Source organism: Gavia stellata, chromosome 1 (genome assembly GCF_030936135.1).
Source record: "Gavia stellata isolate bGavSte3 chromosome 1, bGavSte3.hap2, whole genome shotgun sequence".
In the NCBI taxonomy this organism is placed as follows: Eukaryota; Metazoa; Chordata; class Aves; order Gaviiformes; family Gaviidae; genus Gavia; species Gavia stellata.
The window spans coordinates 45,455,915-45,483,022 of record NC_082594.1 but is presented as its reverse complement, the minus strand read 5'-3'; the positions used below and the strand labels follow the sequence as shown (position 1 = coordinate 45,483,022).

Here is a 27,108-nt window from a genome sequence, read left to right as displayed (position 1 = left end):
GAAGTAGATTAGCATGGTAAGAACCGACTCCCCGCCTCCTTTTTCTTGGGCTCAACTTCACTCCTTCATTGAGGGGAATGGGGAATGGCAGCTGTGGTCAGTCCATAACAGGTCCTCTCTGCTGTTCCTTCCTCCTCGAGCTGTTCCCCTGCTCCGCCATGGTCTCTTCAGGTGAAGGCGAATCTCTGCTCCACCATGGAGCAGCTCATCCTCCCCTCCTTCCCCTCTCCCCTTGGTGTCTGCAGGGCTGTTTTTCACACTTTCTTCCTTGCTCTGTCTGTGTGGCATTTTTTTTGCTCTTTCTTAAATACGTTTTCCCTGAGGCGCCACCATCTTGGCTGCGGGGCTCAGCCGTGCCCTGCGGTGGGTCGGTTGGAGCCGGCTGGAACCGGCTGTGTCCGGCGCGGGGCAGCCCCCGCCTCTCCTCACAGAGGGCCCTGCAGCCCCCGCTGCCAGCGCCTGGGCACCTGCACCCAGTGCATTGCCATGCAGCATGGATACTGTAAGCTGTGGATGGTTAAAACAATCCTGCAATTCTCGATCTTCAGCTGTTCATAAGACCTGAGGCCATGTGACTTTTCAAAAAAATCTGCCTAAGCCTACCTGACATCAGTCACCAGAAGGTTAGTAGCCTGTGTGAAGTTACATGCAGCGGCTTTGCCACATGTAACATGGAGGGAAGGCACCTTCAGAGGTTGATACTGGTGTTGAACTGAGTCAGAAATCAGGACAACTGGTTCTTTTCGGTTGCCTAAACTTGAGCTGACTGGAGTGACAGGGGTTCCAGCCTGGTGTCTCATGATCAACAGTCGAAATCAAAGTTTGCTCCTGAAATTTTGCTGTAAAATTTACTCTCAAGTGTGCTGTGTTATACAAAGCAGACATGGCCCTTTCTCTTTCTTTTCTGAAGACAGCCAGAATAAGTAACTTGAGGCTAACCTGAGTTTTTGACGAATATTATATGTGCAGTTTTATTTCAGGTCTGCCAAATGCGTTGGTGTAGCCTGTGTGTGCTCGCACGCCTGCATGCCGCTGGAAATGCTTGCGCCTCGCTGTAGCACCGCTAGATGCCTTTGCAAATCCATCACCTGATTTGGGAAGCTCAGCACAAGCGGTGCCCGAGCGAGTGGATGTATTGTGCACCCTGATGTTGTTCTGGGACAAGATTAATTTCAGCACGCTCATATTAATCCATTATATGTCTCTTTCCAGCACAAATGGACCCCCGAGGCCTATCTCCCAGGCAAATTAAAAGTGACAGTGATGATGACGACCTGCCAAATGTGACCTTAGATAGCGTTAATGAAACTGGATCTACAGCGCTCTCCATAGCCAGAGCAGTACAAGAGTAAGTATCACATTCCCAGAGCAATATGAGTGTTGCCAAGGTGCTCCCTGGCCGATGGAGGCACCGGCCCTCGGCAGCACCGCAGGGGTGTCCCCCCAGCTGTGGGCCAGCATACCTGACAGCATCTCTTCTGTGTAGCTTCGTTCCCTTCAGGAAAAGATGGCTGCATCTCTTGTCTCTCTCTTATTCTCTTTTCCTTTCTTTCCCTCCATCCTCATTATTAGGTAAAATTTCAAATTGAAATTGTTTCTTCCCCTTTATTTACCTGCAAAGCTTGCAATGGTTTTATATCCTCTCCAAAGGGAGACCAGGTTAGACTTTCACTCAAAAAACATGACATTTTTTCTTGACTGAAAGCAGCATCAAGAAGTTTCTTCTAGTTGCTGTCAAATAGGAACTACCTACATTTATCCTGAAGGACATTGTCATTGAAAGGAAATTAGCAAGGGGCTTTGAACAGTTTTTCCATTGCCGTTATTTTTCTGTGTACTTTTACTCACTGGATGGACAAATAATTTCTTAACATAATGTCTGTATTGCTTGTTTAAAAAAAAGAAAAAGTTTATCATGAACATTAGCAATTCTGTAGATGGATGAGCATGCTCGGTCACTGTAGCAGCTGGAAGGGAACCAACTGTGAGGTGAATAAGTATTAATATCCCCATTTTATAGGTGAGGAAAATGAGGTTATGCGTAAAGGTCACCCTGTAGGTCTGAAGCAGAGCTGGAAATAGAACTAGAGCCTCCAGGCGCTGAAGCCTGTGCTAGACCCACAAAACACATTACTTTACCTGAGAGGTTCAAAATATGGGCATTCTGGATGTTATTAAATAGGAAGGGATATAATAAAGACCATTAGACATTGTTATTATATAATTTATTACAGAGGCATTTGAAATGTCTTATCTAAAAGAAATTAGTTTTGCTTTGTTTTCCTGGCCATCAGTAGCCAAAAGTACTGACGTTTCCAAAGCAGTGTCCTATTCGCTTAGAGGAAACTAAGCCATGTTTAAAGGGTAACTACTTTTTTTGGGTTTTCACCAGACACTCACTAATTCATTTTCTAGTCAAGTGGAGTAACCTCAAACCTGTATTCCTCTTAAGCAGAGAGGGAGTTCTCTGTGGGCAAGGTAAGGCGTTGGCTGTCACTGTAATTAGCATGCTCCCCTTCTGACGGTGATAAAAGAAGGGAAGGTTTCTTCACCAGTGGCACTATTGCTTGATTAGACAGGCCTCACACATATTTTGAATTCACTAGTTACAACATGAGGCCCTGAAGTGCTAAGTATATTTTTCTCAGTTTATAGCAGACATAATAAGCCAGAAAAATGAAACAACCTGTCATGATTTTTCACTAAATGGTTTTGTCTAATTAATGAAAAGAGGAAGCATGGGGTGCTAGCAAATAGTTCTAACACATGACTGGCAGGCAGATACTATTGTCTGTGATTGATACTGCTTGAACACTTAGAGAACTGGTCAAACCATGAAATGCTTTTTTAGCTTTTCCACAATGCATTCCCCAGTTTGTGAAGGTAAATGTGTTGAATATTACTTGGCTGGCTCTGGAGCTTAAGAATTGAATTAAGAAATTTAATAATACAACATCAACTCATCCTTGTTACAGGTTTTATTTAAACAGTAATCTGTTAGTTTATTTCAAAAGCCCCATTAGGAAAATCTAATTTGACTGTGATCTGCAATTTGTCTTCTTTTTTACTTCATTCTTAGTCACAGACATCGCACATACAGCTGCTGAGCTGAAAAGAGACACTAGCACATTACACCAACTCCACTCAATCCATTTCTTTCTTGGTCTATAATATAGTGCCTTACACAGGCAGGCTCTATTATTAATTTAGGCATCTAATGTGTACCTTAATATTAGATGTTTAGCTAAGCGGTCCACTGAGAGTAAAAGCCCGCATTCTATGTACCCTTACTACAGAGAGGAAAGTGCCTTTGAAGCCTTTCAAAGGGAGATCCTTTGTGCTCGATTTCAGTGTCTAAACTTAGCAGACAGGAATTTCCTCCGAGGACGTGGAAAGACACCTACTGTTTTGCTGAATAACCGGGCAGCGTAGGGGCATGCATAGAAAGACTGCTTCAGTAGGCAGTAAAGTGTAGGTCTAAGCAAAGTGCCTAAGTGAGGTAGGCTGGACCTCAGAGTCTAGAACACTGTCCCATAGAGTGTGTTCTTTCTTAAGTGAGCTTCTACGCGCTTTCTTGACAGTTAACAAGAAAAAATAACTTCTTGCTGAGACAGAGTCTTCTCTTCTTGTGGGATACTGAGAAGTACAGCATGACATGGCTGAGAAGTACAGGATGGCACCTCCAAAGGGATGGCAGCATCCTTTCCTTCAGTACTGGATTGCTGTTGTGCGATCTTGTCTTTGTTAAACAAAATACCAAGCCTGGTTTGTAGATGCTGATGGCAGATGCGAGACAACAGTTGACCATTTCCTGGTTGGTTTTCAGACATTTTTAAATTATCCTGCATAAGGATTATAAAAATACATATGTATGTATATACATTTGCCTATTGCTGCCTATTCTCCAAGAGCAGAAAGGGATTTCAAATACCCTGTGGTGGGTATTTGCTCTGGGTCGGTCCTGTGCAGCCCCTCACACAATGTGTGGCACTGTGGGGGGGTTGCCTTGGTGACGCTCCTGACTTCCCCTGTGTGCTGTCTGTGGGGTTCAGGATTCGTCTTGCCTGGTTAGACATCTGCAACGTAGGTATCTGCATCCAAGCTAGTTATCTCGCCTCCCTGCATATGGACTGGGTAGCAGTTGGCGTGTCCAGGCAGTAATTCTTTTGACCTATTCTAGCTGATATAGGGAGACAGAAGGACTGAAGCCCATGAGCGCCCGTTCCTCTCCATTGACTGCAGGCGGCGCAGACAGCTGCCTGGGACACACGTGTCAGCACTGCCGATCTCTTGTGTGAGGTGAGGGTAAGGCAATCCACGGCGCCTGACTGGGGAGTCAGCATGCCAGAAGCTGGGAGTGACAGGATGATACTGAATGCTCTGACATCTTCCCTTGGATCTAAAACTGCCAGGTGGGGTTAGCAATCCCAAGGTTTTAACCACAAGCTGAAGGAAATAAACTAGTCAGTGTTTGGGGAGGAACTGTTTTTTTAATACACCCATTTTTAAGCTTGTTGTCTTGGAAATCACTCTTACGTGGCTGGGTCATACGACAGTCTGGAATGCCTATATGAAAGCTTTGCTTTTCATGTCCTCTAAAACTGGAAGGCATCCTCCTGTGTTGCTGCTTTGTTTCAGGTCTACTGTAGTCTTACAAGAAAAAAATTCTTACCAGTAAAAATTGTCTGACAATCAGACACTAAGAGCCACATGTTTGGCTTTAGTTCTTATTTACTTAAACAGAATGTAATTTGCTTGTGTATTTGTCAAATAACCAAGTATGACTTTTTTTTTTTCAGGGAAATTGCCTTCTTGCTGCTAGCTTTATATTGGCTGAGGTTCCAGGCTTCTCTGTAGTTCTTTTGGAATGACTTCATAGTCCCTCTTCAGTTCAGCAAGCGCAATCAATAATGTAAAGTTATAGATAAACAAAGTCATTATTTCAAGCAGGGTACTTTGGTGAAATTTCTTCATGTGACAGTGCTGCTTTATGGCTGTTGCTATGCCTTACCATAATATGGACTAAGAATAATTTATTAATCTCAGATAATTCGCACTAGCTGATAATAAATATTGCAGCAATATGTAGATTTCAGTGGGCTTTGCATTGTAAGCAGCATTTCATCCTTTTTGTAGCATGTTTTACAAACTCATTTTGACATGTAGCTCTCTAACAAAGAGCAAATTTGCGTCTGTACGCGTGACACCACTGACGCTTATTATACAGCAAGAATAGCATCATATATTCAGGGTCAAATCTCAGATACACTCTAGAAATCTTTATGAAGCCAAGGGAAGAGAAGGCATTAGTTAAGCCCTAGAAGACCAGTAAAACTTTTTAAGGGTCACCCTTGGAGGCAGCGTTCTGTTGCCTCAGCCTGGCATCCCTAGGTAGCCCTGGTGCAGCGGGGCTCAGGAGCCATCTCCATGGTACTTAGTAATGCAAACCTGGAACAGGGCATTCTTGTCCTTCTTTCCCTGCACACTTGCACAATAAAATACATTATTTTACATCATGCAGCTCTCTTTCCCTGAACACACACAACATAAGATCTCCTTGCAGAGGCTGAGGGCAGAAGTAGGAGAGGCAGAGGGTGATTTTTAGCATGAGCTTTTGATCAGTGTATCGGTACAAATCCAAAGATCCAGAAATTCCTCTTTCTCTTTCTAGACTTTTTTCTCCTTAAGGGTTGTAGGCAGAGGGAACCCCTTGGACAAAACCATTTTTTCTTTGAAATAATGTCAAGGAGAAGATGGACTGTGCATATAAACTGATGATACTTAAGGTAGCTTCTTGTTTTTCCGGGGTGATGGAGAGACAGAAAATTCAGAGGAAATCCTGAATACCTGTAGTTGTAGCTGCAGCTAATTCATAGAAATGTGATTTGTCATTTTGATGTGACCGTGGTGACCTTTAGCGTGAACTCTTCTTTGCACTGAGCAAAGGATGCCTCTGAGTGCTTGTATGAAAATGAGATTAGGGGCTTTGCCCCTACCCCATGATCTCTTTGGCTGCATTATGTGATTGATACATTGATGTGGTCATCTTACTTTATTTTTAAATTCTGATGGCTTTTATTATTGCAATACAGTAGAAGATAGTTTTGGATACTGCACTAGCGAAAAAGAAATTCCACAGCAGGCAGACAGTATAGCCACAGTGCCAATGTACTCTTTTAAATTGGTATGTATTTTTCAAGTCTGAATTTTTCTCCTTAGATCTCTTTTTTTCTCCCTCCTCTTCTTCAACGTAAATCAACTTCTGTGGTTGATTTTTATCTCTTTTGAGGTTTATAACTGTGTTTCTAGCAGCCATTCATTTTCTACACTGATATTGTCTGTTTTCCTGCTTCAGCTGCAGTCATTACTACCATTGCGCTATTCATTATTGGGAACTATCACCTCAGTTTTTTCTTCTAGTTACAGACAAAATACTTTGTCCTGAGTCTCCAAGAAACATAAGCAAGGGTGTTTTGGCAGTACTTGTGTGAACTTTGCTTCTCTCTCTTCTGGTACATCCGCCCTCTGTGAACAAATGCTCATTTTAAAACTGGCACGCAATTGGATGGTGATTTTACAGATGGACAACTGAATAGTGCTGATCCAGAATTTCTCAATAAAGCATTTTTTTCACTGGAGAATGCTAATTTGTCTAAAGCAAAATCGTGGGAATACATCAGTTTCAATTTTACTTTTCTCACTAAGATTTCCCAAGTCTGGGATACATTTTTCCATTGTAGTAAGACTTTAAGCAGAAGATCTCACGGTTGGTGCAGCGCTCCTGGGGGGAAATTGGATCCCAAACTCAGAAAGCAGAACTGCGTGGGGGCCTGCCACCTCCCCACATACTGTCATGCCATGGGTCTTCTCAGCCACCTTGAGAGTCGCTCTACAAACTGAACTTACTTACTAAACATTAATAGAGAGAGGTGTGTATGCAGATACGTAAGTGAAAGACACTGGTGACGTAGAGCCCTGTAAGGCAGGCATTCATCTGTATTATGGTTGATGCCCCCACTGTGTCGTTATTTCAGGGATGTTTCTGTTCTAGTTTTGTTTCATTTTTTGTCAGCAGTCTCAGATATGTATCCTGTGGGAGAAAAGAAGAGGTTTCTGCAGTGAAAAGTGTTGCGGGATTGGAAGTTGGCTAATGACCCAAGGGCACCCTTGAGCTGGCAGAGGTGTGCTGTGTCTCAGCTAGCTTAGGGAACCCCTGGGCAGTACTAGACTGTCTAGTTTGGACATACCCTTACAGCAAGCTTCATCTCTCACAATGTAATCTATCTAAAAGTTAGGCTCAAGTATTTTGGATTTCCTCAGCGGAGAGATGTGCATACTTCTACGTCCAATGATCTCATCAGTTGTGATCATCTACCTTTTGGAGCTGCCTGCCTTCCCCAGTGTTTGTAAAGGAGCCTGGACAAATGGCTTAGGGAGAGTGATAAGCCTTAACTTTGTTGAAGTTATATGTGAGGAATCCCCCTCTACGTGATTTTCTAAGGCCATGCTGGAAGTCTCTGACTCAAGAAGAAACTAAACCAGTACATCTAAACTTTGGGCCTATGCAGCTACTATAGGTGTGATTTCTCCTACCTACATGAGGTTGCGGTTCAGATAACTCGCTAAAGAAGTACTGAATTCCTCTACAGTGTATTTATATGGCACTTCTTTATAAACTTTCTTCTAGTAGAATTTCAATGTACCTGTTTGTATATAAAAATGAATGTGCCTAAAGCTGTACTAAGGACTTCTACTGCAAGAGCTTGAAAGCCCTATATACCTTTGGGAATTGCTCTTTAGGCACTAACTATAAGCCTTGGGTTTCAGTAATCCAAATGGACCTATACTAGTCTAAAAAGGTTTGGTTGGGTTTTTTTTTTCTTTTTTTTTTTTTTTTTTGCATGTGTGATATTTTACCAAAAAAAAGTTTAGTAACTTGACAGTTGGGCAGTAAAATCAAAGGATGCCATTCTGTGCATGCACAGACATGCTAGGATTTTTGGTGTAGAAATTTGCTGGTATATGTCCCAGAGCCTTTTGCCAGGGTAACAGATTTCCCATCAGCCAGCGATCATTAGGAACAAGTGCCAGGTGGACGGCAACTGTAAATCAAAAGCAAGTTCTACAAAAATACTGACATCGCTGCCTGCTTTGAAAGGATGATATTGCTTAAATGACGGTGTATTAGGGATATTGTCAAATTGTCCCCTGAAGAAAGCTAATTTGAAAATAAAATTGCTTTTAGCTTGATCTACACAAAATTACGTTTTCCTATCTCCTCTCTAACAGTAAGTTACTATGACTGTTGAGTAGATGAATCTAGAGCAAGGACACATTGCCATTTGGATGTCTGTTCTCTTCCTTTGAATCACTTTGAAGTGCTAGACGTTGCTCTTCAATACATATTTTATCACACCGTTGCTAGGAGTAGTATTTTCCTTTTAAGAGAAATATTTAAATTAAGTGTGTAATAAGCTGGAAGAACCAAGGAATCCTGGCTCTGATAAAGTTCAGAGGAGTTTTACCTTTAACTTCATTGGGTCTAACCATTAATTCTAAAACTGTAACAGAAGTCTGGATGCTAAAAAAAAAAAAGTAACTCAACAGTTAGGCTATTTTCGGGACCAGCATGGTGCAGCCAGAGAGGTATTTGTAACATGCATGGGTTCATAGATGCCTTTCTGTATGTCTCTCTCATTACGTTTATCCATCACAAGCAAACTTTCCAAGATCTTGTTTCCCACCTTCAGTTCACTGTCTATATTGAATTGTCTCATATAATTGTCTTCTCAAAAATAGATTAGATTTGTTAATTAGTTTAAATTTTAGTCTAAGGAGTGCTAATCATTTCAAGGTAGTTATCAAACTTTGCCATTATTGGGATTTTACATTACTAAACATGTTTACACAAATGTGCTTTGGAATAAAATGCCCCAAAACAATAGTGTATGATTATAATTCATATAGCACTTTTTATCTTCGGAGTGCTTTGCAAACATTAACTAATTAAATTGTACAGGTCCCCTGTGTGTTCAAATATTATCATTATCTGCGGGTTAGTGACTTGCTCAAGGCCATGCAGCAAAGGAGAGGATAAGCTGGGATCAGGAATGTCTGCCTTCTAGTCCCATGCTTAATCCACTACAATGTGTTGCAGCAGAATGAAGCTTGAGTTATTACTGGTTAGGTATGTGAAATGCATTTTATTGATAGGGAGGCAGGCATTTTGTAATTGCTTGAAAAGCATGACGCCGAAGAGTGAATTATGAATAACATTTTGCATTACTGCTACCCAGTTAGCAGTTTGTACACCTATTTGGCAGCTGTTTCCCTAGTGATTCGTTATTCAGCTTTTTCTGTTTTTTCTTTCTAAATCAGCACAGAAAGCAGAGGCAGAGCTGTGTGCATGAAGAAATTCAGAGCTGTAGCAAATACTCATCAGTGCGGATTAGATAGCAGAACACCGCCAGAAAAAAACACAATAAAACTACCTTGGTGAACTGCTACCTTGACTTACTGATAAGAAAAAGAAAGAGCATTGTCCTCTGCTGTCACTTGAGCTAAAATTACTTCTTTTTTCATTATCTAGATCAGATAAGTTTTTATCTTTCCTCTTCCATAAGGCAGTTCCTGTGATTTTGTGACAGACAAACATGCAGCACAATTAAATCTTAATAGCAGCGCTTATACTGATTTATGGAAAAATGTTTCCTGAGTGTTTAGATCAATGCATGTAAAAACACAAAAAAAGTTGTGTAGGTCACAGGTATGTAAACTGCATGCAAAGGAGGGCACTATTAAGAGGGGAACACTGTTTAGCAAGGCATAATTGAATGAGCATGTGAATACAGGGATCTAAAAAAAAAAAACCAACCCACATTTTTTCTGCCATCTTCCTTTTTCCTGCATGATGGGAAAAGATTGTGCTAGGTTTTCCCCTTTATTAGTTCAGTCCTCTTTCACTAGTAGTGACTCCACCGCAACCTCATTTCTCACAGCAAGTTCTTTTTAGGCTGGAGATAAAGAGGAATGAAAGGAAGTTCCTGGATGATGGATATGGAAGAGTTTTTTGTGCTGAGCCTGTGTGCCAGGGAGGTGTCGTTCTCCATGTGTATGTGACTGAGGATATGAGTGTTACTATTTTGGACGCATCAAGAAAAGGATAATTGGAGCTTAAAGCCGCCACATGTATGCAGTTACTCTAGCCAAAATAAAAGGAACTGAAGGCTGGAACAAGGAGTAAAGCAATGCAATGTCTGAGATAATAACGTCTAATCCTGAGGTGTATCAGAATTAATGATAGTCACAGGTTTCAGTGTCAAGTGGAGCACCTTCATTGTTATAGCCATGACAAACAAAAGATGTGTCAAGAATGAAGTTTTGGGTCACGTTTTTATTTATTTACCCTTCTGGGATATACCAAGTTGCCACAGGCTACAGCAGTGCAAGGAAATACGAAAACTGAGGCAAGCAGAAAATAAGAAAGGGACCAGGGTGACTCAGAGGAGGCAGCAACGGCCAAACCACTCTTGCCTAGCACGTGTTGCTAAGCTCAGGCAGTGTGGAGCAGGCTGGCAGGTACTGAGGTTAGAGGCTGCTCTGAAAAGTGCTCATCCTGAGGCCTGTCTACAGTATCTGCTGCTGGCAGAAATCTCCAGCGTTGCAAACAGAGCCTGAAAAATGAAATAACCTGGAAATGACCAGAAGCTGCCGGCAGGGATGAAAAGTAATGCTTGCATTTATATACTCATTAAAAGTCAGCAGGAGTCTCAATCTTGCCGAAATATCTCCTTCAATTATTTGTATTAAAAATACAATATTTAGCATAGGGCTGGGATACTGCATAATAAATCAGGGACACACAGTCCTGTCAGATAGACGGCTTCACATAGAAGTCACCATGGTGTTTCTCTTAAGAACTGATGGCCATTGCTGTTTCTATGATCAGTTGCTTATCAGGGCCAAAGAGTCAAACCATTTATAAATAAGTTCACAGGAGGAACTGGACTAATGACCAAAATCTCAGTCATAGAAGTTTCAAAAGCAGAGTAACAGGATAATGTTGTATAATAAATTATTTGCTGAAAATTATTTACTCAGCTGAACAGGTTGATTCGCTTTGCACTCAATATTTCCACTTCTGAACTACTTGCTGTCTGTATCACCACATAATTTCTGGGATTCTTAGCCACTACTAAGTCATAGTCAAAATAAAATGTGTTTTTCCTCTTGCTTGAGAGGAACTACCAAGTACATACAGTTCTGTAACAGCCACGTCCTTCTCCATATACTGCATGGCACAGAGGTACCGCTATCCGCATATGCTCGCAACATGCATGAAATAACTGCAGGTACCCAGAACTAAGATGAACTATAACAGCACAGGCACTTGAAAGGAGGTGCAGATTGCCTGCTTTGGGGGAGGTCTGGTGGAAGTGTTGTGAGGTTTTAAAATAGGTGATTGGCTCCAGCAGTGTTTCGGAGCACCTACACAAGGCATCAACACTCCCACAATATAGTCAACACAGAGTTAAATGCTCTGAAGTTCAAGGCGCAGAGCAACCGGCTTCCTAGTGCCGGCTCTGCTTACCTGCTAAGTACTTGACTATGGGTCATCTGTGCTCTCTTTGGAGCTTGGGCTTCTGACCTGCAGTTGTTCATTAAATTGCAGTTTGGGGGGGAAAAAAAGGGGGGGGGGGCTTAAGTTCCCAAGTTCCCATTGTGGAAAATAAGAGATCAAGTACTTTGTTCTGAGCTTAGCTATTTCTACCTGTTTTAAAACCCAGAGCACGTTGTCCTGTTCCTACCAGCCTTCACTCTCTTTAAAAATGTGACAGCCAGCAACAGCAGTGGTGCAGCCACCCACATCTGGCATAAAAACCTAGTGGTTAGAGCACTGACTCAGAAAGCCAGATACCTACATTTGCCAATGCTGGAACATAAGGCTAGGATGCAAAAGATATCCAGGAGTGCTCCTACAGCATCCTTTTCCTCTTCTTTTACCTCCTACACTCGTATTTTGTATTGGGAAGTGACTATTACAGATCCCTTTTATGCTGAATTTGTGTTGTCAGGTGTGTTTTAGCCATTTTCATAGCACAGGTAAGGTTCATGCCCCAGAGGCAACGGTTATTTCTCCCCACGGTTTCTGGATCAGAGGAGAGGCTGGGTGGGAGGCCACAGCCATTTGGCTTTCAGGCCAAACAGAGAGGAACATAGTAAGTTTTAGGTGTGTATGAGGTTGGTTGGAGGATGTCTGGGTGTCTTTCGCTTCAGTGCCTGGATGCTGTAGGTTCTAACCAGAGTTTTAGTTGTCTGCTAAATGTCCCACTGACAAAAATTCAGCGTGCAAATGCTTATCATCCTCACCAACTGCATTTTTGCCTGCCCTGTTGCTTAGTTGTTAAAAAGGGACCTTATGAAAAGAAGTGTACAAAATGTAGAGTCATGACTTCTGGGTAATGTATTGCTGTCTGTATCAGCTGTAGGAATAAATATTTTTCCAATAAGATGGAGAGATGATTATAAATTAATTGACATGGGAGAGAACGGTCAATGTTATGGTTTCCAGTTACCATTTTTCCAGTGCATATTGATTTCAGTTGAGGGCTAATGGGGTAGGGGAGATTTTGTCCCAGTGCCCTTTGATTAGGTAGTGATGCAACTGTCAACATCTGTACCTAGTGATACCATGGGACAGGTTCCTGAGATATGTTTCTGAAGAAGGAAAAGACTCTACAAGGAGACTGGAAAAAGAGGGTGGAAAAAACCAATGTCAGGCTGTGGTAGAGCTAATAACTTAGACTTTGAAAATTGTTAACATTATTTTGTCATCTTGATAGCAGATTTCTGTCATTGTCAGAAATTTTAACATTTAACAAATGGCAAAATCAAGCAAACAGTAAAGACCAATATTTACTGTACACTTGAAGCAAGGAAATATGAGAGGTTCGAAAGATGCAGTGCAAAACCTTGGGAGAAGATACATTATTTGTAGGTTTCCAAGGGCCAATGGGAAGTGCAATTATATAAAATCAAAATAAGTTGCTTTGAAAATTTCCTTTTCACTTTCAACAATTACCATGCCAACCTGGCCATTTTAAACCAGCATTATAAAGGATCCAAAATGTTTACAGTGCAAATGCATTCAACTGCTAGTGTGCTAGAACATTTTTATGATGCATGTTGTTATTCTAATATTTTTGCTAGTTTCTTGGGCGTTGGCCTCAGACTAATTTCATGGTACATTTGAGGTCTAAACCACAGAGAGAAGGACTGAAGGGGGTAATTCATGGACTTGGCTATCTACAGGTTTTTCTTTTTTTTCTTCCCTAACATGGTGGAACTGTTTCCAAAAGCCAGCTGTATGATGCTACCTGTTTGAGCACATGCAGTAGATCAGAATTTGTCAGTGAAAAGGAGCATTCCACGTAGTCCAAATCCCAACATAGGAGTTTATACAGCTATGACATCGTATACTTGTGTTGTTCAATATTCCACATAATATTCTAAAAGATTATCTATTTTCCCTGGAGTCTCAGTTTTAAGTAAAAAGTGTTAAAGGCTAGGTTTTTCAGTGATGCGTTGGGAATAATATTACTTAAGCAGCAGAATTCTTGGAGCAGACATTCGCTCCAGCCTCTATTTCTTCTTCATGCAGTGTCTGCCTGCTCTAGATTCTCATTAATGTTTTCCTCTTGGTCACTGATTATTTTTTAATAAGAAAGTATGATCCACCCTGATCCAGCATTACCACTAAATGACACACGGGCCCTTAAGGTTTGACTCTGCTCCCATGCAAATTAATGGCAGAGCTCCTAATGATTTGCTTAGCATTAGTGGGGAGCTCTACAGAGCAATTTCAGTTTAAGAAGGAGTTCTAAGCAAATGGGAAAATCCTAAAGTCCCATCCACACTGAGGCTATGTGCTTACTTTGCAGTAAGTGTTCCTCAAGCTTGTCTAAGTCCCCTGCAATTGTTTGGGGTAACTTAAAATTCCTAATTGTCTGTGTTCAATTTCCAGAGAGAGCATGTGGGGCTGTGCCAGGTCAGCTGTTAACCCTTTTCGTTTTTTCAACTCCAGGTATGAAGCATTTTATTGTGTATTATATAATGTTCTGTTATATTGACAAAGTCTAGTAGCAGTGCTTTTCAGCTTTCTTTCCCTCTTTATGTCATGGCTGCGGGATATGCGGGGCTGGGCAAGGTCCAAACTTGATTTTTGCTATTGCTTTTTATATTTTGGGGCTGGGAGGGTGGTGGTGTGTATTATGGGAAAGCTGCAATTTTTTTTTTCCAAATCCCAATGACTAAAATATGAGAACAGGAAAAAAAATCCTGTCTGATATTTGATAATGCAGTTTAAAATGTTCAAAATAGTCTACTGAAATTGAGTAACGAAGTTAATGTGAGTGAGCATAGCTCATGTTGTAATGGGTCATTGCCAGTTACCATGAAACAGTCGACAAGCACAGCTGTGAAATGTAGGAAGAGGTCTTTGCAATCATCTCCTTGCTTTTTTTTCAAGGAGGCCAAAATTTTAAAACCTTACTGTGTAATGCACCTAGTAGATGCCCTGCTTTAGAGTGCAGAGATTATATACAAATCCAGTGGTGGGGGGTGACTGGGAGGTCTCAGTGAGTGTTGTGAATGCCATAAGGTGCCTCAGGTTTGCCTCGCTTCCCCAAGTAGAAATGATGTCACGTGACAGAAGGGATGTACCAACGCTGATAGGGTTCCTGTTTTTGTTGGATTCGTTGGTGTTGTTTTATTGGGTTTTAAAATAGTGTGCAATGAAATGTCCACTCTCAGTGTGCTTGTTTGCTTGTTTGTCCTCCCCCCTTCTTTTGTTTGTTTTGTGGGCCCCTAAAAAGATTCCTTTGGAGTCATGTTCATTGTGTAACAAGTGTAAATCTATCAACTCCCTGCTTTGTCTACTCTTAGTAATCCGTGGGCCCTCTATCTGTGGAGTAGAGAAGGAAAAACAACTTCACACATTCAGTATAAGCAAATTAGTTGCAGAATAAATCTAATTCTTCACATTTATAAGTAGAGCTAAGCTTCGTAATAAAATTAAGAAGACGGCATGTTTAAGAGCAATTACACTTTCAAATTGCTAATGAGTAGTCAAATACAAAAATCATTCCTCAAATCTACTCCTATCTGCAATTTGCAGTTAATTGCATTACAACTGGTAATTTATATTAAAAATTTGCAGGATCTTATTACTCAAGCATTTTCAAAGTAGCAGCAGCAGCAACTTCTCTGTGAAAGCCAATACAAAGTTTTTGAGGTTTCCTTGGGTGTGAAATTAAGATGATATGTTTATTTTTAAAAAATTCTTAGAATTTTCTTTGATCTGATTGAAATTATCAGTGCAACTTAAGAAATTATTCTGAAGAGAGTACTAGTCTCCCACATTGTTGTGTTTCTAAAATAAATTTATATTTCAGATACAATTTTGAATGCAGGCTCCTTTAGCCAAAATTGCCAATAATATTCTATGTAATCACCAATTACATTAGCATCTATTCTATAGGAAGCATTTTCAAGAAGGAGGCTTATGTTGTCATTTTTATGCTCTTTTTTCAATATTGTCAATATTTTGCTCAAAAAATTGCTCATGAATTTACACATAGAGTTTACACATACCATAACAATGAATATGAGATCCTACTAACGAGGCCCCCTGAACAACATGCATGGTTTGATGTATATGAAGATGGCATAATTAATTTCAGGTACTAATTCTAAACCACTGAAAGTTTGTTGGCTCTGCCTGGAGTGAGATGAGACTGAAATGTAATATTTGATGAGGCAAATAGCTGCTAATAAAAACAGAAACTTGGAAAAGAGATATAGGGTCTTCTGTGTCTTTTTAAAATAAAGGACCAAATTGTTCAAGAAAGTCACATCTGTCAAACCCCGTTAAGGCCATGTGGACCTGTCTATAGAGTGAAAGGTGGAAATGGGGCCAATGCATCGTTTGAAAATATGAATTTTTATAGTGCACTTAAAACCACTCACATTGCTAGGAGTGTTCCTCACAGCTGGTCTTGCTTCTTGGAGTATGGCTGCTTGTCAGAAGTGAATTCTGCTACAATTAAATACAGCTATGTGAGTGTGTATCTATCACTTGAATGAAATTTCATGCCTGCCCGGTTTTGGTGGGTTTTTTCAGTTTCGTATTACTAAAGTTATCTTTTTCGACTAAATTTCAGGAAAGTTATTCTTCCATAAAATTACACTCAAAATTATGGTATTCTAGTTATGAAAGTACAGAAACATTCTTAGATGTTTGATTTTCTTTGTGGTGGCGGGGGAACAGAATGGATCACAAAGTCTTGAAGAAACATTTTTTGTAGGCTTCTTTCCCTTTTTTTTATTTGGCTCATAAAATCTACTAAAAGCTGTAAGTTTTACTCAAAACCCATCCCACACGAATGTTCGGCATCTGCTGACCTCTGTGGATGGCCACAGACTGGGACTGTTGCTCCAATTCATACATGTCTAACTGTTCTTTTCCTGTAAAATGTTGAGCATTTTGTTCATACTGCCTCTCCTGATCCAGAAGTGCCCTGATCCACCATTTCACTGGTGACAAAGTGATTACATGCGAGTTTCAGATGTTGGCGGGCACAAACTGCTTCTTCGTCCTTGGTGTCTCGCGAACGGTACTGCTCTTTACTCTTGTATAATTTAACCTGGTTCTTCTTTTTAGCACATCGTTCCACAGGCTCAGCCAGATGGGAGATGTTTGGCAGCTGGAGGACCCAGATGCCAAATTCTGGAATATAGCTTTCCTGCATTGGCATGTGGGTTCATGGCTGGCTTCTTGGCTTGCACCTCTGCTAGCTTCTTGGCTCGCTGTCTAGCTGGCAGCTGTAGCACTGTCTCGGGGGCTATGTTAGGGTCAAGCTGCTATGGTGTTGGATGACTTTCCTGATCTAAATTATGCTACCGGACACCATTTTCACCTTAGTTTGCTTTGACTCTCCACTGTTCAAAGACAAACGTTTGCACTGTTCTGTTTTATTCCTGCCATTTGTAAGACTAACTCAAAACAGTAGTTGTCATTTGTCACCAGTTCAAAAAGAAAATAAGTATTGCAGAGTACACTGTTTCACTTGTTAGGATTTACATTCAGTCAGTAGGAATGTAAGGCCCAAGTCTGTACTTTAAATTCGTCTCCAGGACCAAATTGTAACTACAGAGCACAAGCTTTAAAAAAATATATTTCTTATGTCTAAATTTTGATTGCTTTCAACTGTGAGTGGATCTAGCCTCTGTTGAACAGAAAAAAAATACACATTTGGGAAGACAATCTGGATCGTTTTTAAAGAAAAAGTATAAAGAATAATGATGATGATAGTAAATAGGATATTACCGGTAATAATTAAGAGCGCTGCCAGAAGAAAATGCTTGATCTTCTCTTTGCCTGATTTGGAATGTCCTCATTACATACTTCAGTTTTACCTCAGGTTTGTGGGGTTTTTTTCATAAATGAGGTAATGAAAAATTAATGCATCTAGGATGGCCAAAGCATTTGAAGTAATTCCCTAGTCTACACCTTTTCCTCGATGCAGCGCAGTGCATAAACATTACTTTCAGTGGGAAAAACTGCAAAATCAGGTCACTAAAACTCGGGATACTTACAGTAAAGTACAGATTAGTCATACCTGCTATTAAATTTTCATTCCCTCACTCAGCTGTAATGAGAGTATGTTATGCTACACTGGAGGTAGTGATATCTCTATTACACACTCACAAAACTTTTTAAACACTTCAGCAAATGGCACTTGTGTCTAACGTGACAACAAACTTCCACCTGTATGTTAAGGTTAAGATTTGCAAGGTGATCTGACCTCTGGAGAAAAGCACCTGAATTCCCCATTATAATCACTGGAGAGAGTAGCATGTCTCAGGAGCGACCAAAAAGGAGACCGTACCCATCTGGTTTAGGTGTATACTCCTCCTCGCTGACTGCCTAGGGAACGTAAGTGCTTCCGTAGGAATACAGCCCGGTTACATTAGAGGAGTTGTTATGGGCCATATAGGGAACCAGTAGGAACTAAAAGCATCTGTTTCACTCAGAGGTAGTCCACATAGCCCTTTCTGGATGGTAAAGGAGCAGGGATGATTCTTTTGAAAAACAAGCTGGCAGCAGCAACAGCAATATTCTCACCTTTTGCAGGAGAGCTTCCTTAACTAGCTTGTCAACAAAGTAGGAGACCTGAGTTTTAGGTTCTCAGCACAAGCATCACAGAAGTGTTTTAGTCATTAGGATCTTTGGCACAGGTCTAATCAGGTGAGATACTTGGGGAGCAGTGGAGCGTCTCATGTCCCTTCTTGCTGAATATGGGCAATTGATACGGATATTGACAGGAGCACAGAAGTCATGGGATGGGAGGGGGAGTGAGTAAGAAAGAGCCTGAATCCTACCTGAGCATGGACAGGACTGGGACTGTAGGCTCTGTTCCCTGGAACAACATTAGGCCAGAAACAGCTATGGATACTGAAATAGAGCTTTCACCATTCCCCTCTCGGAGCTGAGTGTCCAGATTTGTAGTATGGAGCCAAGATCCCCTTTTTCTGTCCAACCCTTTAGCCTCGTGGTTCTTGCATTCCTGATTGCAGAGTAGCCTTGCTTCCATGGACTCTCAAGCAGAAGAGCCCGAGTCCTTATAGCCAGGTTATTCCTGGGACGATGGAGATGCCGAATCAGCCTTCTGTCTGAGAAGGACCTACAACCAAAGTCTGTCCTTCCCTAGGTGAAATACCTGACTGCAAGGCTATGATACAACACCTTGCCAGTGCAACCGCTATCAGAACTCTGCCTGCCCTTTGGGATTTCTTCACAAGGCAAAGTTCAGGACATTGCCCTGCCTGTAGGTGGAAAATGGGCACCTGCCAGCAAGAGCATGTGTGAACACGTGTCTTCTGGTAAGTGCCTGAAGAAGCTCCAGCTTAACGGTGAAGGACCTCATGAGCTTAGGGACATGCTGGGTAGCACTGTTCATGGGACAGTGGGTAGGAATGCAGTCATGGACCTAGGAAGGCTTTTGGGTGCCTCCCTCCCAAATTAGGGTTTCAGCATGCCAGTTGCCATACTTGTCCATGTATTTCACTTTCCAATCTATATTTTCTCTTTCCAAATGAGCAAGTTTTCAGTGCTTTTTAATGTAGTAGAATTAAAGATGTTATTCCATTATCTAGAGTATTCCTTTTCCCTGTTTACCTGTTTCTGCCCTTTTGCCTATCAAAGGATGGATCTGGCTGTCCTTAATTTTTACATCTCAGCCACAATTTCTGCCCCATTAAAGAGATTCTTGTCACTTTCTGTATCCCAGGGGCTTTGGAAATCATATATAAGGTAGAGCAAATTCTATTCTTCTTTTTAAAAAAAAAGCAGCTATGATTGTTGTCCCTTATGCATTCTTTTCAAGCAGAGAAACAATGTGTGCTTACTGTTAAAAAAGGAAAATAAACAACTGCAAAGATGTTTTTCTCTTCCGTTGCACCTCCAGTACATTCCATAACACAGTTACTGTAATTGTTTTTAAACTTTTTTAAACATGCATACTGTCAAGAGGTTGCAGTAAAACAAGTGTAAGTATTTCTCCTAAGGCCAATGTGACCGCAGGGGGTGAAAAAAGATGACAGAGCAAACAGAAAATCACATGTTTTGTTTATCAACATCTTTTTTTGCCTAATGGCAGATACTTGGAGAGAGAATCTGTTTACTTCAATGAAAGACTAGCTTAGGGCTTGCTGATTCCCATGGCAAAAAGAAGGCATAGTTTCCAACTTGCAAGCTCTTCAGTGTGTGTGATGAGCTAAAGTAATTTGTGGATTTGTATGTTGCATTTTGACGTGATTAAATGTTTTAAGTCTATTGATTTCATGATGGGGATTAATGATGCTGAATGAAAGAGCATCAAAGAATAAAACGTGTTTACATGCCCGATTAAAATACCTTAAAAAAGAGCCAGAGTACCTATTATTGGATAGGAATGAGATAAGAGCAGTATAGGACCAATCATGCATTCTGCAACGAAAGGAAAATGAATTAACTTCTTAGGCATAGAAAGAAGAAGAGCGAAGATTTGATAAGGATTGACTGTACCTTTCTGAATGCTTAACACTTGTGTTTGACTTGTTATTTTGGAAGAGGGGATTAAAGAGGTTTCATTATCAGTTGCCGCAGATCTGTTTTACTGAATCAATCAAAGCATGATGCTTAGCTGCTTGGGATTAATGAGACGATCTTTTAACTGGAGAACTTGTTGGTAATGGCATGTTAATAAAGAGCAAGACCCAAAGATACTCAGTGCAACTGTGGACATGAGATACAGTACAGATGATGTTTGCTGCTTTGAATTTGCATAATACTTTTAGATCTGTTTGCCTTAGCATATTAACTCAAAAAAAATATTGTTATCTTAAAATGTTCATAGTGCTAATTGGTTTGTATCTGCTCTCTGCAAATGTTCCTAATGGCTGTCTAGATTCATGGGTCATATCTGGATTTGCAGTTAGGTGTCACGTTCTGTTTGCCAAGATAGTACTGGATGAAGATGGAAAAGACCTATTTGCTTGTTAAATCTATCCTGTTGAAAGCTCGATACAGGCTCTTCCAATAGTATTAACTGTTAGTACCCCCATGTTAGCCAGAATGCCAGAGAGAGAATTTATTTGGGCTGTATCTGTGGAGAGGGATGCCTTAATGATCAAGTTAGTATGTGAAATACTTGATGCACATGAAATACTTCCTACCTAGCTAGGGAGAAGTAAACATGCAGTCTAATACAGCTGAGTAAATACCTGACGAGACCAGCTCATGCACACATTCGTTTTTTCTCTGCTGATCCGGATTAGCATATGTGAGATGAATTCAGCAGTCTGATACAAACTACAATTCGTTTGTCTCAGAAGGGGTTGAATGATTATCCTGAGTTTGGTGCAGTGGAGGGGGGGCTTGACAACGTGAGATTATTTTTTGCCCCCCAGTTCCACTGCTTAATACAAGACCTGAAGCCCTTAGTTACAGAACAAAGTGTCTGAGCCGTAACCGAGCTTGTGCAAACCCAGAAGAAGAGTAATGACTGTTCCTCACAAGCTTCCTGCCTCGGTGCAGGTGCAGGAATCAGGAGGGCCTGAATAATTCATAAGGTGCAAATTAGCCCCAGCTTGCTCCCACTGCTCGGATTTTGCTTCTGCTTACCTACCTAGTTGCTAGAAAGAACAGAAATAAAGTAAGCTTGGGAAACTGGGGAGGGAAAGGCAAAAAGTGTTACAGTTTAAAGGCCAGAGTCACAGAGACTGCTGAATACTGGGTGTGTTTGAAGGCTCGGTGCTTATTGAGGAATTGGACTGTGCATTGATTATTCATGAAGCGTTTTCTCAGGAAGAAGTAAGCTCTGGGGACCTATTCCATAGCTTTCGGAGAGGGGAAAACTTCCTTTTAAGAATTAGGTTCTTCCCGCTTTTGTTGTTATTGTTTCTAAAAATTATTGGCTGAAAAAAAACCTCCTAAAAGCTCATTTAAAGCCTATTAAGCTATTTCAGAGTATGTGTTTATTGTGTCACTGAACGCAAGGGTCCAAAGAAATTTCATGAGAAATTTCAGCTGTTAGGATGGTTACTGCTGCAAGTACACGTGGGTTCCAAGAGCTTATATAACACTAGTTATATCTGGAAATGTAATGTGTAATTAGCTTGTATTTTTATCATTTAGAAGGCAACATCCCTCTGTTTTAAATCCTATTCGTGATGGTTACCTTTTCTGTTGGGTTACTTAGCCCAGAAGAATGAAACGAGAAGCTGTGGTGCTTAATCCTTCTGATGCACAACATTGCACCTCACCCAAAATACCAAGTAAAAGGTTTTGCTGAGCACTGTTGTTACGGGAGGAGGGAATTCCCGACACAGATCTTTGAACAGTTCGTGTGTTGTCGCATAGTACAGAGAGGACCCAGTCTGAAAAAGGCAGCTTGTTTCTGCCGCGTACCTGAATATCCCTTTGCCATTCCTCATGTGGGAGATGGAAGCATCCGACATCCCCAGCAGGAGCAGGAACAAGGTAGTTAGTTCTCCCTATCGGCAGGTGTTCGTATGGAGAAAAACTCTCCTAGTGTTTTTGCTGTGCTGAATGTGAAAAGAGAAGAGCAGGAAAAAGCTTCTTTTCAGTGGTTTTGGGGGGGTGTGTCTGTTTTGTGTTTTGTTTTTTTTTCAACATTTACCCCTTCTTTTTCCATTCCCTTCTACCCCACCCCCTCTTGGCTCCCGCATGCAGCAGCTAGATCACGTTGCCATCATCTGTTTTTGTATTTCCCTCATTTGGGTGGCTGGAATAGGAGCTGGCTCTCATTTCTAGCTGATTCTGTCATTTCCGCTAGGCCCCAGCTTGGGCGAGCGCCAAGACCAACAGGTGATCCTCGTAGCTGCAAAGCAGCAGGAAGGAGGCTGTGCATGTAGGAGACAGTGCACCAGAGGGGCTGCCTGGCCCTGCTCCATCGTTCTGTATAATTAACGCCCCCCTCCCCAACCCCCCATACCGAGCAGAAAATCTGTGTAGAACAGCTCAGCTGCAGCAGCCGTCGTAGGGAAAATGTTAATAAAGAGTCCTGGAAAAATATCGGCTGTGTGAGCGCAGAGGTGCACTCTGTCTTAGAGAGAAACCATAGTTGGTCCTTTATAGGAACAGGGGCAAAATTGTATTAGCAGCTGAAAAGTAATACACACTCTGTCAACCGTTGCAGGAAAGTAAGCATTTCAATAAATTTCAATGCTATGCTCACGGGCTTTCCTATTTGTGTAGGAACTAGTTTGGAATGAGGTGATAATTCAGTTAAGCTTTTCTCTAAGAAGTAGCTTGCAAAGTCATGTGGAAATTATTTGGGCAGAGAGTTAGCTCTGGTCAGGAAGGGCCATCTCGAGCTGGAGAGCTGGGGGCAGCTGGTGCAGGAGCCATGCAGGCTCTGCAGTCTCTGGACGTCTCTGCCACGGAGGCATGACTGTGTGAGGCTTCTCAGGGGTAATTTTTAGAACACATGAAAAACTTCCAGGAATCCTCAAGACAGCCTCAAAGAATTATTTTTTTCAGAGGAAACTCCTAAAGGATTTTTTTTTTTTTCCCTAATGAAAACAAAGTTATATTTAGGAGATGACAGTGGCTTAACAAAACCAGTTTTAAAACATATCTCCAAGGCCTAGGTTAACCCCTTGGCATATACCATAATGTGAGATAATGTGTCCCTGGAAACCCTAACTACATATTTGTATTTGTGAGGCAGGCTGATGTTTTAAGATAGACACTTGGTAGCCTTAATCCTCTGCAAAATAGATGATATCTCGAATTCTTTCTGCTCGGTACACATGGAAGCCAAATTGCTTCTCCCACCTGTGGAGTCAGTGCTAGTGGTTTGAAAGTTTGAAGTTGTATATAGACAAGGTATAAATTTTCTATAGGGAGCTGGGCTCTCTCTTGATGCACCACAGCACATCTCCATAGCAAGGGTCGGCTGCTGGGAGAAATGAACTGGGAAGCCTCGATCAGCTCCACCGGTGAAAATGAGGTATTGCGGCAGATCTGCACAACAGCAACCATTTGCCCTGCCTGGCTGTTCCTGCTATACGCAAACCAGAAGCACGAAGAGTAATGAGAGTAAGCTTGGTTTTGAAACATCAACATATTTAGTAATGCTTCTAGCAGCTAGTTGTCTGCAATCCTTTTAACTAAGCCAGCAATCATTTCTCTGTGCATTGTTCTGCAGTTTGTCAGCCATCTGAAGGGGGAAGAAGTGCCCTAGTAGGGACACATTGCATCTCAGGGGTATGTCGTGTGTGGAAACCTAAAGGTGATCCAAGACCTGAACTGGCAACAGATTGTTCATGAATACACACTTTGCTTCCCTTGGACATGTCTCCCCATGCTAAATGGTGCACCGATGGACACTAGCATCTCAACTTTTTTTTTCCTTGTGCCCCTGCCTTTCTCAGTGCTGGTTTACTACGTTTGCCCCCTTCCAAAACCTCTGGTATGTGAGGCTATTAGCAGGGAGTGAGATGTTTCCATTAAAACATTCTGAATTTTTCTTTTCTCTCCTCTGTATCTTGTGAGACTGTCCTAATCCCTATGTTTGCAGTGGGTCCTGGACAAACCTGAATAGTCTGTCTGGTAGGCTCTGCTGCCCCTCTTGCTTTCCCTTGGGTTAAGGGGCTAATGGGAATGATTTCTTTCTCAGATGCTCACCACCAGCTTCAGTGACCTCTATACCCCTCCCCGGGCATGGCAGGATGAAGCGGAAGCTTTTATCTGTAGGGTGAGCCCAGTGACTCCATTTCATCAGGAGGCAGCAGTACCAGTTGGGGAGGCTGAAAAGCGAGCAGGAATACTTCCCACCTGTGTTTGGCTCAGTGCAGCCCAGTCCCAGCAAAAACCCTCCAAAGAGTACTGCAGGCGGCATAAAAGCATCCTTTGCCGGCCCCCAGAAAGTCAAGTTTTCCAGTGCATCTGGCAGGCAGCCTGGAGCAGATCCATTCCTTATGCCAGCCCTGTGGAGCACCACGCCTCGCAGTTCTCCCTCCTGCTGCAGCACATACCTTACTATTATTAATAGTCTGGAGGCGCCAACAGTGTGCTTTGTTCTGGACGGTATGCCATTGCCCAAAGAGCAGGGAACTGTGTGGCAATTGTTTTTGTACTGGTAGATGGATTTGGTAACGAGCACTGTAATTTTTCCTGGTCTTTTTTTTTTAATGCACCACCTTCTCTTCTGCCTCCCTGCCCTGGGCTGTCCCCAGTGCACTCAGCAGGTGAAGGATGCTTTAATCCCTCTGGCAGAGGAGAGGGAAATGCTGTTGGGACACCAAGGTGCGTGGGAACAGCAGGCCCACATGGTATCGTAGCACTTCAGTGGGGTTAGACCAGCTGCACCAAGTGGGCTGCATGGTTCCCTGAACAGTGAGCCCTAAAAATCAAATGAAGAGTGAGCAAGAGAAACAAGTCAGTCGCAAGTTCTTCTAACTTGCGCTGTGAGTGTGCAGAGTCCCACAGTGTGTTTTGTTGGTGCATTATGTAGTGTGCGAGGAAGCGAGCTGCTCCTGTGCATTTGGCCTGGTGTGTCTTGGCCCAAAGCCATAGACTTCACTGTGCCATCACTGTGAAATCAGTGGAAGCTTCAAAATCTGTGGCTGCTGTTTGTTGAACTGTAAATCCTTAACAGTCATATTTACTTCGGAACTGACAAAACTTTCAAATATATCTGCTTTCAGGCTGCAAAACCTAACCAAAGAAAGATGCGGATTAGCATGCGAGCAAATGGCACTTTTGGAAAAAAACAGTGGATTTGGAAAGCGTGCTAACAAAATGTCCAGTCACGGGGATTCCTCTGAACTCAGTGTGGAACAAGAATAGGCAGCATGCACTGAACCTCATGTCCCCCAGATTAGTAACTGTTTAATGTTATTCTTGTAACCCGTATACTTCCTCTTGTTACACCACCTCCTCCTGTTTTTCCACTCTGTGTAGTTCTACTGTTTCACTGAGTATTAGCTCACTGTGGCACATAGTTTGTCTTTTTAACTACTTTGTGAAGTACCTAGTGCTCTTTTGGGTGCCATAGAAGTAGTAATAATAATAATAATAATAATAATTTGCCAGGTGTACTGTGTCAAGTTGGTCTTGTATTGTTTGTTGCGCAGATACAAAGTAAGGGTGGCTGCTGAATGCTGATAACTCAGCTGTAAGGTAAACCTCTAACACAGAAAGGGAAATGGTCTGGTTTATTTATGAATACACTGAGAAACAGTGTCTGCCTTCCAGTATACCCGTGCTTTTTTAGGATAGCGCATTTTACTTGGATGCAGCATCACCAAAGGTCAATAATAATCAGGGCTAAATTGCTTACAACGCAAAGGTAATGAAATGCTCTCATTACACCGGTCATCATTTTCATTGTTAATTCAGTGTTGTTTAACTTTTCACTGTTTTCTCCATTACGAATGCAGCAGTGAGACAGCCAGGCTGAGCCATCTGCTGCTGGTACTGGAAAGGTACAAAAAGACACTGCAAAGAAAATTGATTGACTGCAGTTGACCGTATTAGGGAGAGACCTTACTTGAACCAGCAGTAACTGGAGAGAAGCGTAAACTGGCTTTAGTTCTCTAGCAGACCTCTGAATATTAAGGATGTACACAGCAGTTGGGAGGATGCATTCAGAGTCCGGTCATGTTCAAGTTCACATCCCCTGAGCTTTCTTGTTGTCACTGTGGTTGTTTGCAGCCAAGGGGAATTCTTTAGCTTTTGGACTTAAATATGTAATTGGGTGGAGAATTAATGTAAACTTAAAATAATTCAGTTTCACCGTCATTATACTCCTTAGCTTTAAATTATTTAGCTTTGTGTCTCTGGTATCTCCCAAAAGCCCTGCCATTACTGATCGTCTGACTCTCTTTATTAGCTTATATTTTTCCCTAAAAGCAAGGCCTCATGTACGGTGTAATTATCCAGCAGCATCAATTAACTGCGTAATTCTCTTTTCTGTAAAACTGCTGTGTAAATTACTTTTCATTTCACAAAAATGACTCGTCAGGCAATTTTGTGGAGGGCTTTTTGTTGGGTTTGGGTTTTTTTTGAGTCCCCCTTTCCCAGCCACCCTCTCCATCACTGTGTCGTGGTAATATCATTAAATACTGTTGTGTATGATCTTGGTGCAAGTACTAAGCCCTACAATGATTTCAGTGGAAAAAATTGAAGTGGTTTCCATGGTATTGTTACTTCTACGACCAGACCTGATGAGCAAAAGTTGCTAAGATATCCTGCTCTTAGAGTAGGGATGTTTTTAGAGAAAAAGGTCTTAACGAGATCAAGGAGACTTGCTTGGTTGAGCTAGCTGTTAAAATCTCTGCCACTTCTGAACCTTTCAGACTGCCCGTTGCTGCTTCCAGTATGCTTCAGTCACCTCAGCAGCCTACATGTCCTATTCTTTTTTGTTGATGTCCTTTCTCTATTTGCCTTGGCAATGGCTCCTCACCCTTCCTCCAGCCTCTCACACCGAGACCAAGAAGCCCATCCAGCACCTTCCCATGCCCTTAGATATTTTTTTC

The 27,108-nt window shown here is 41.7% G+C and overlaps 1 protein-coding gene across 1 annotated transcript in view; it reads left to right on the top strand.

Moving 5' to 3' along the window:
* KLF12 (KLF transcription factor 12) overlaps positions 1–27,108 on the top strand; it is a 134,716-nt gene that overhangs the window by 76,569 nt on the left and 31,039 nt on the right. Inside the window, exons 3-4 of the mRNA XM_059818127.1 lie at positions 1,213–1,348; positions 14,024–14,083. Coding sequence (XP_059674110.1) covers positions 1,213–1,348; positions 14,024–14,083 — 196 coding nt within the window. The remainder of the gene's footprint in view (positions 1–1,212; positions 1,349–14,023; positions 14,084–27,108) is intronic.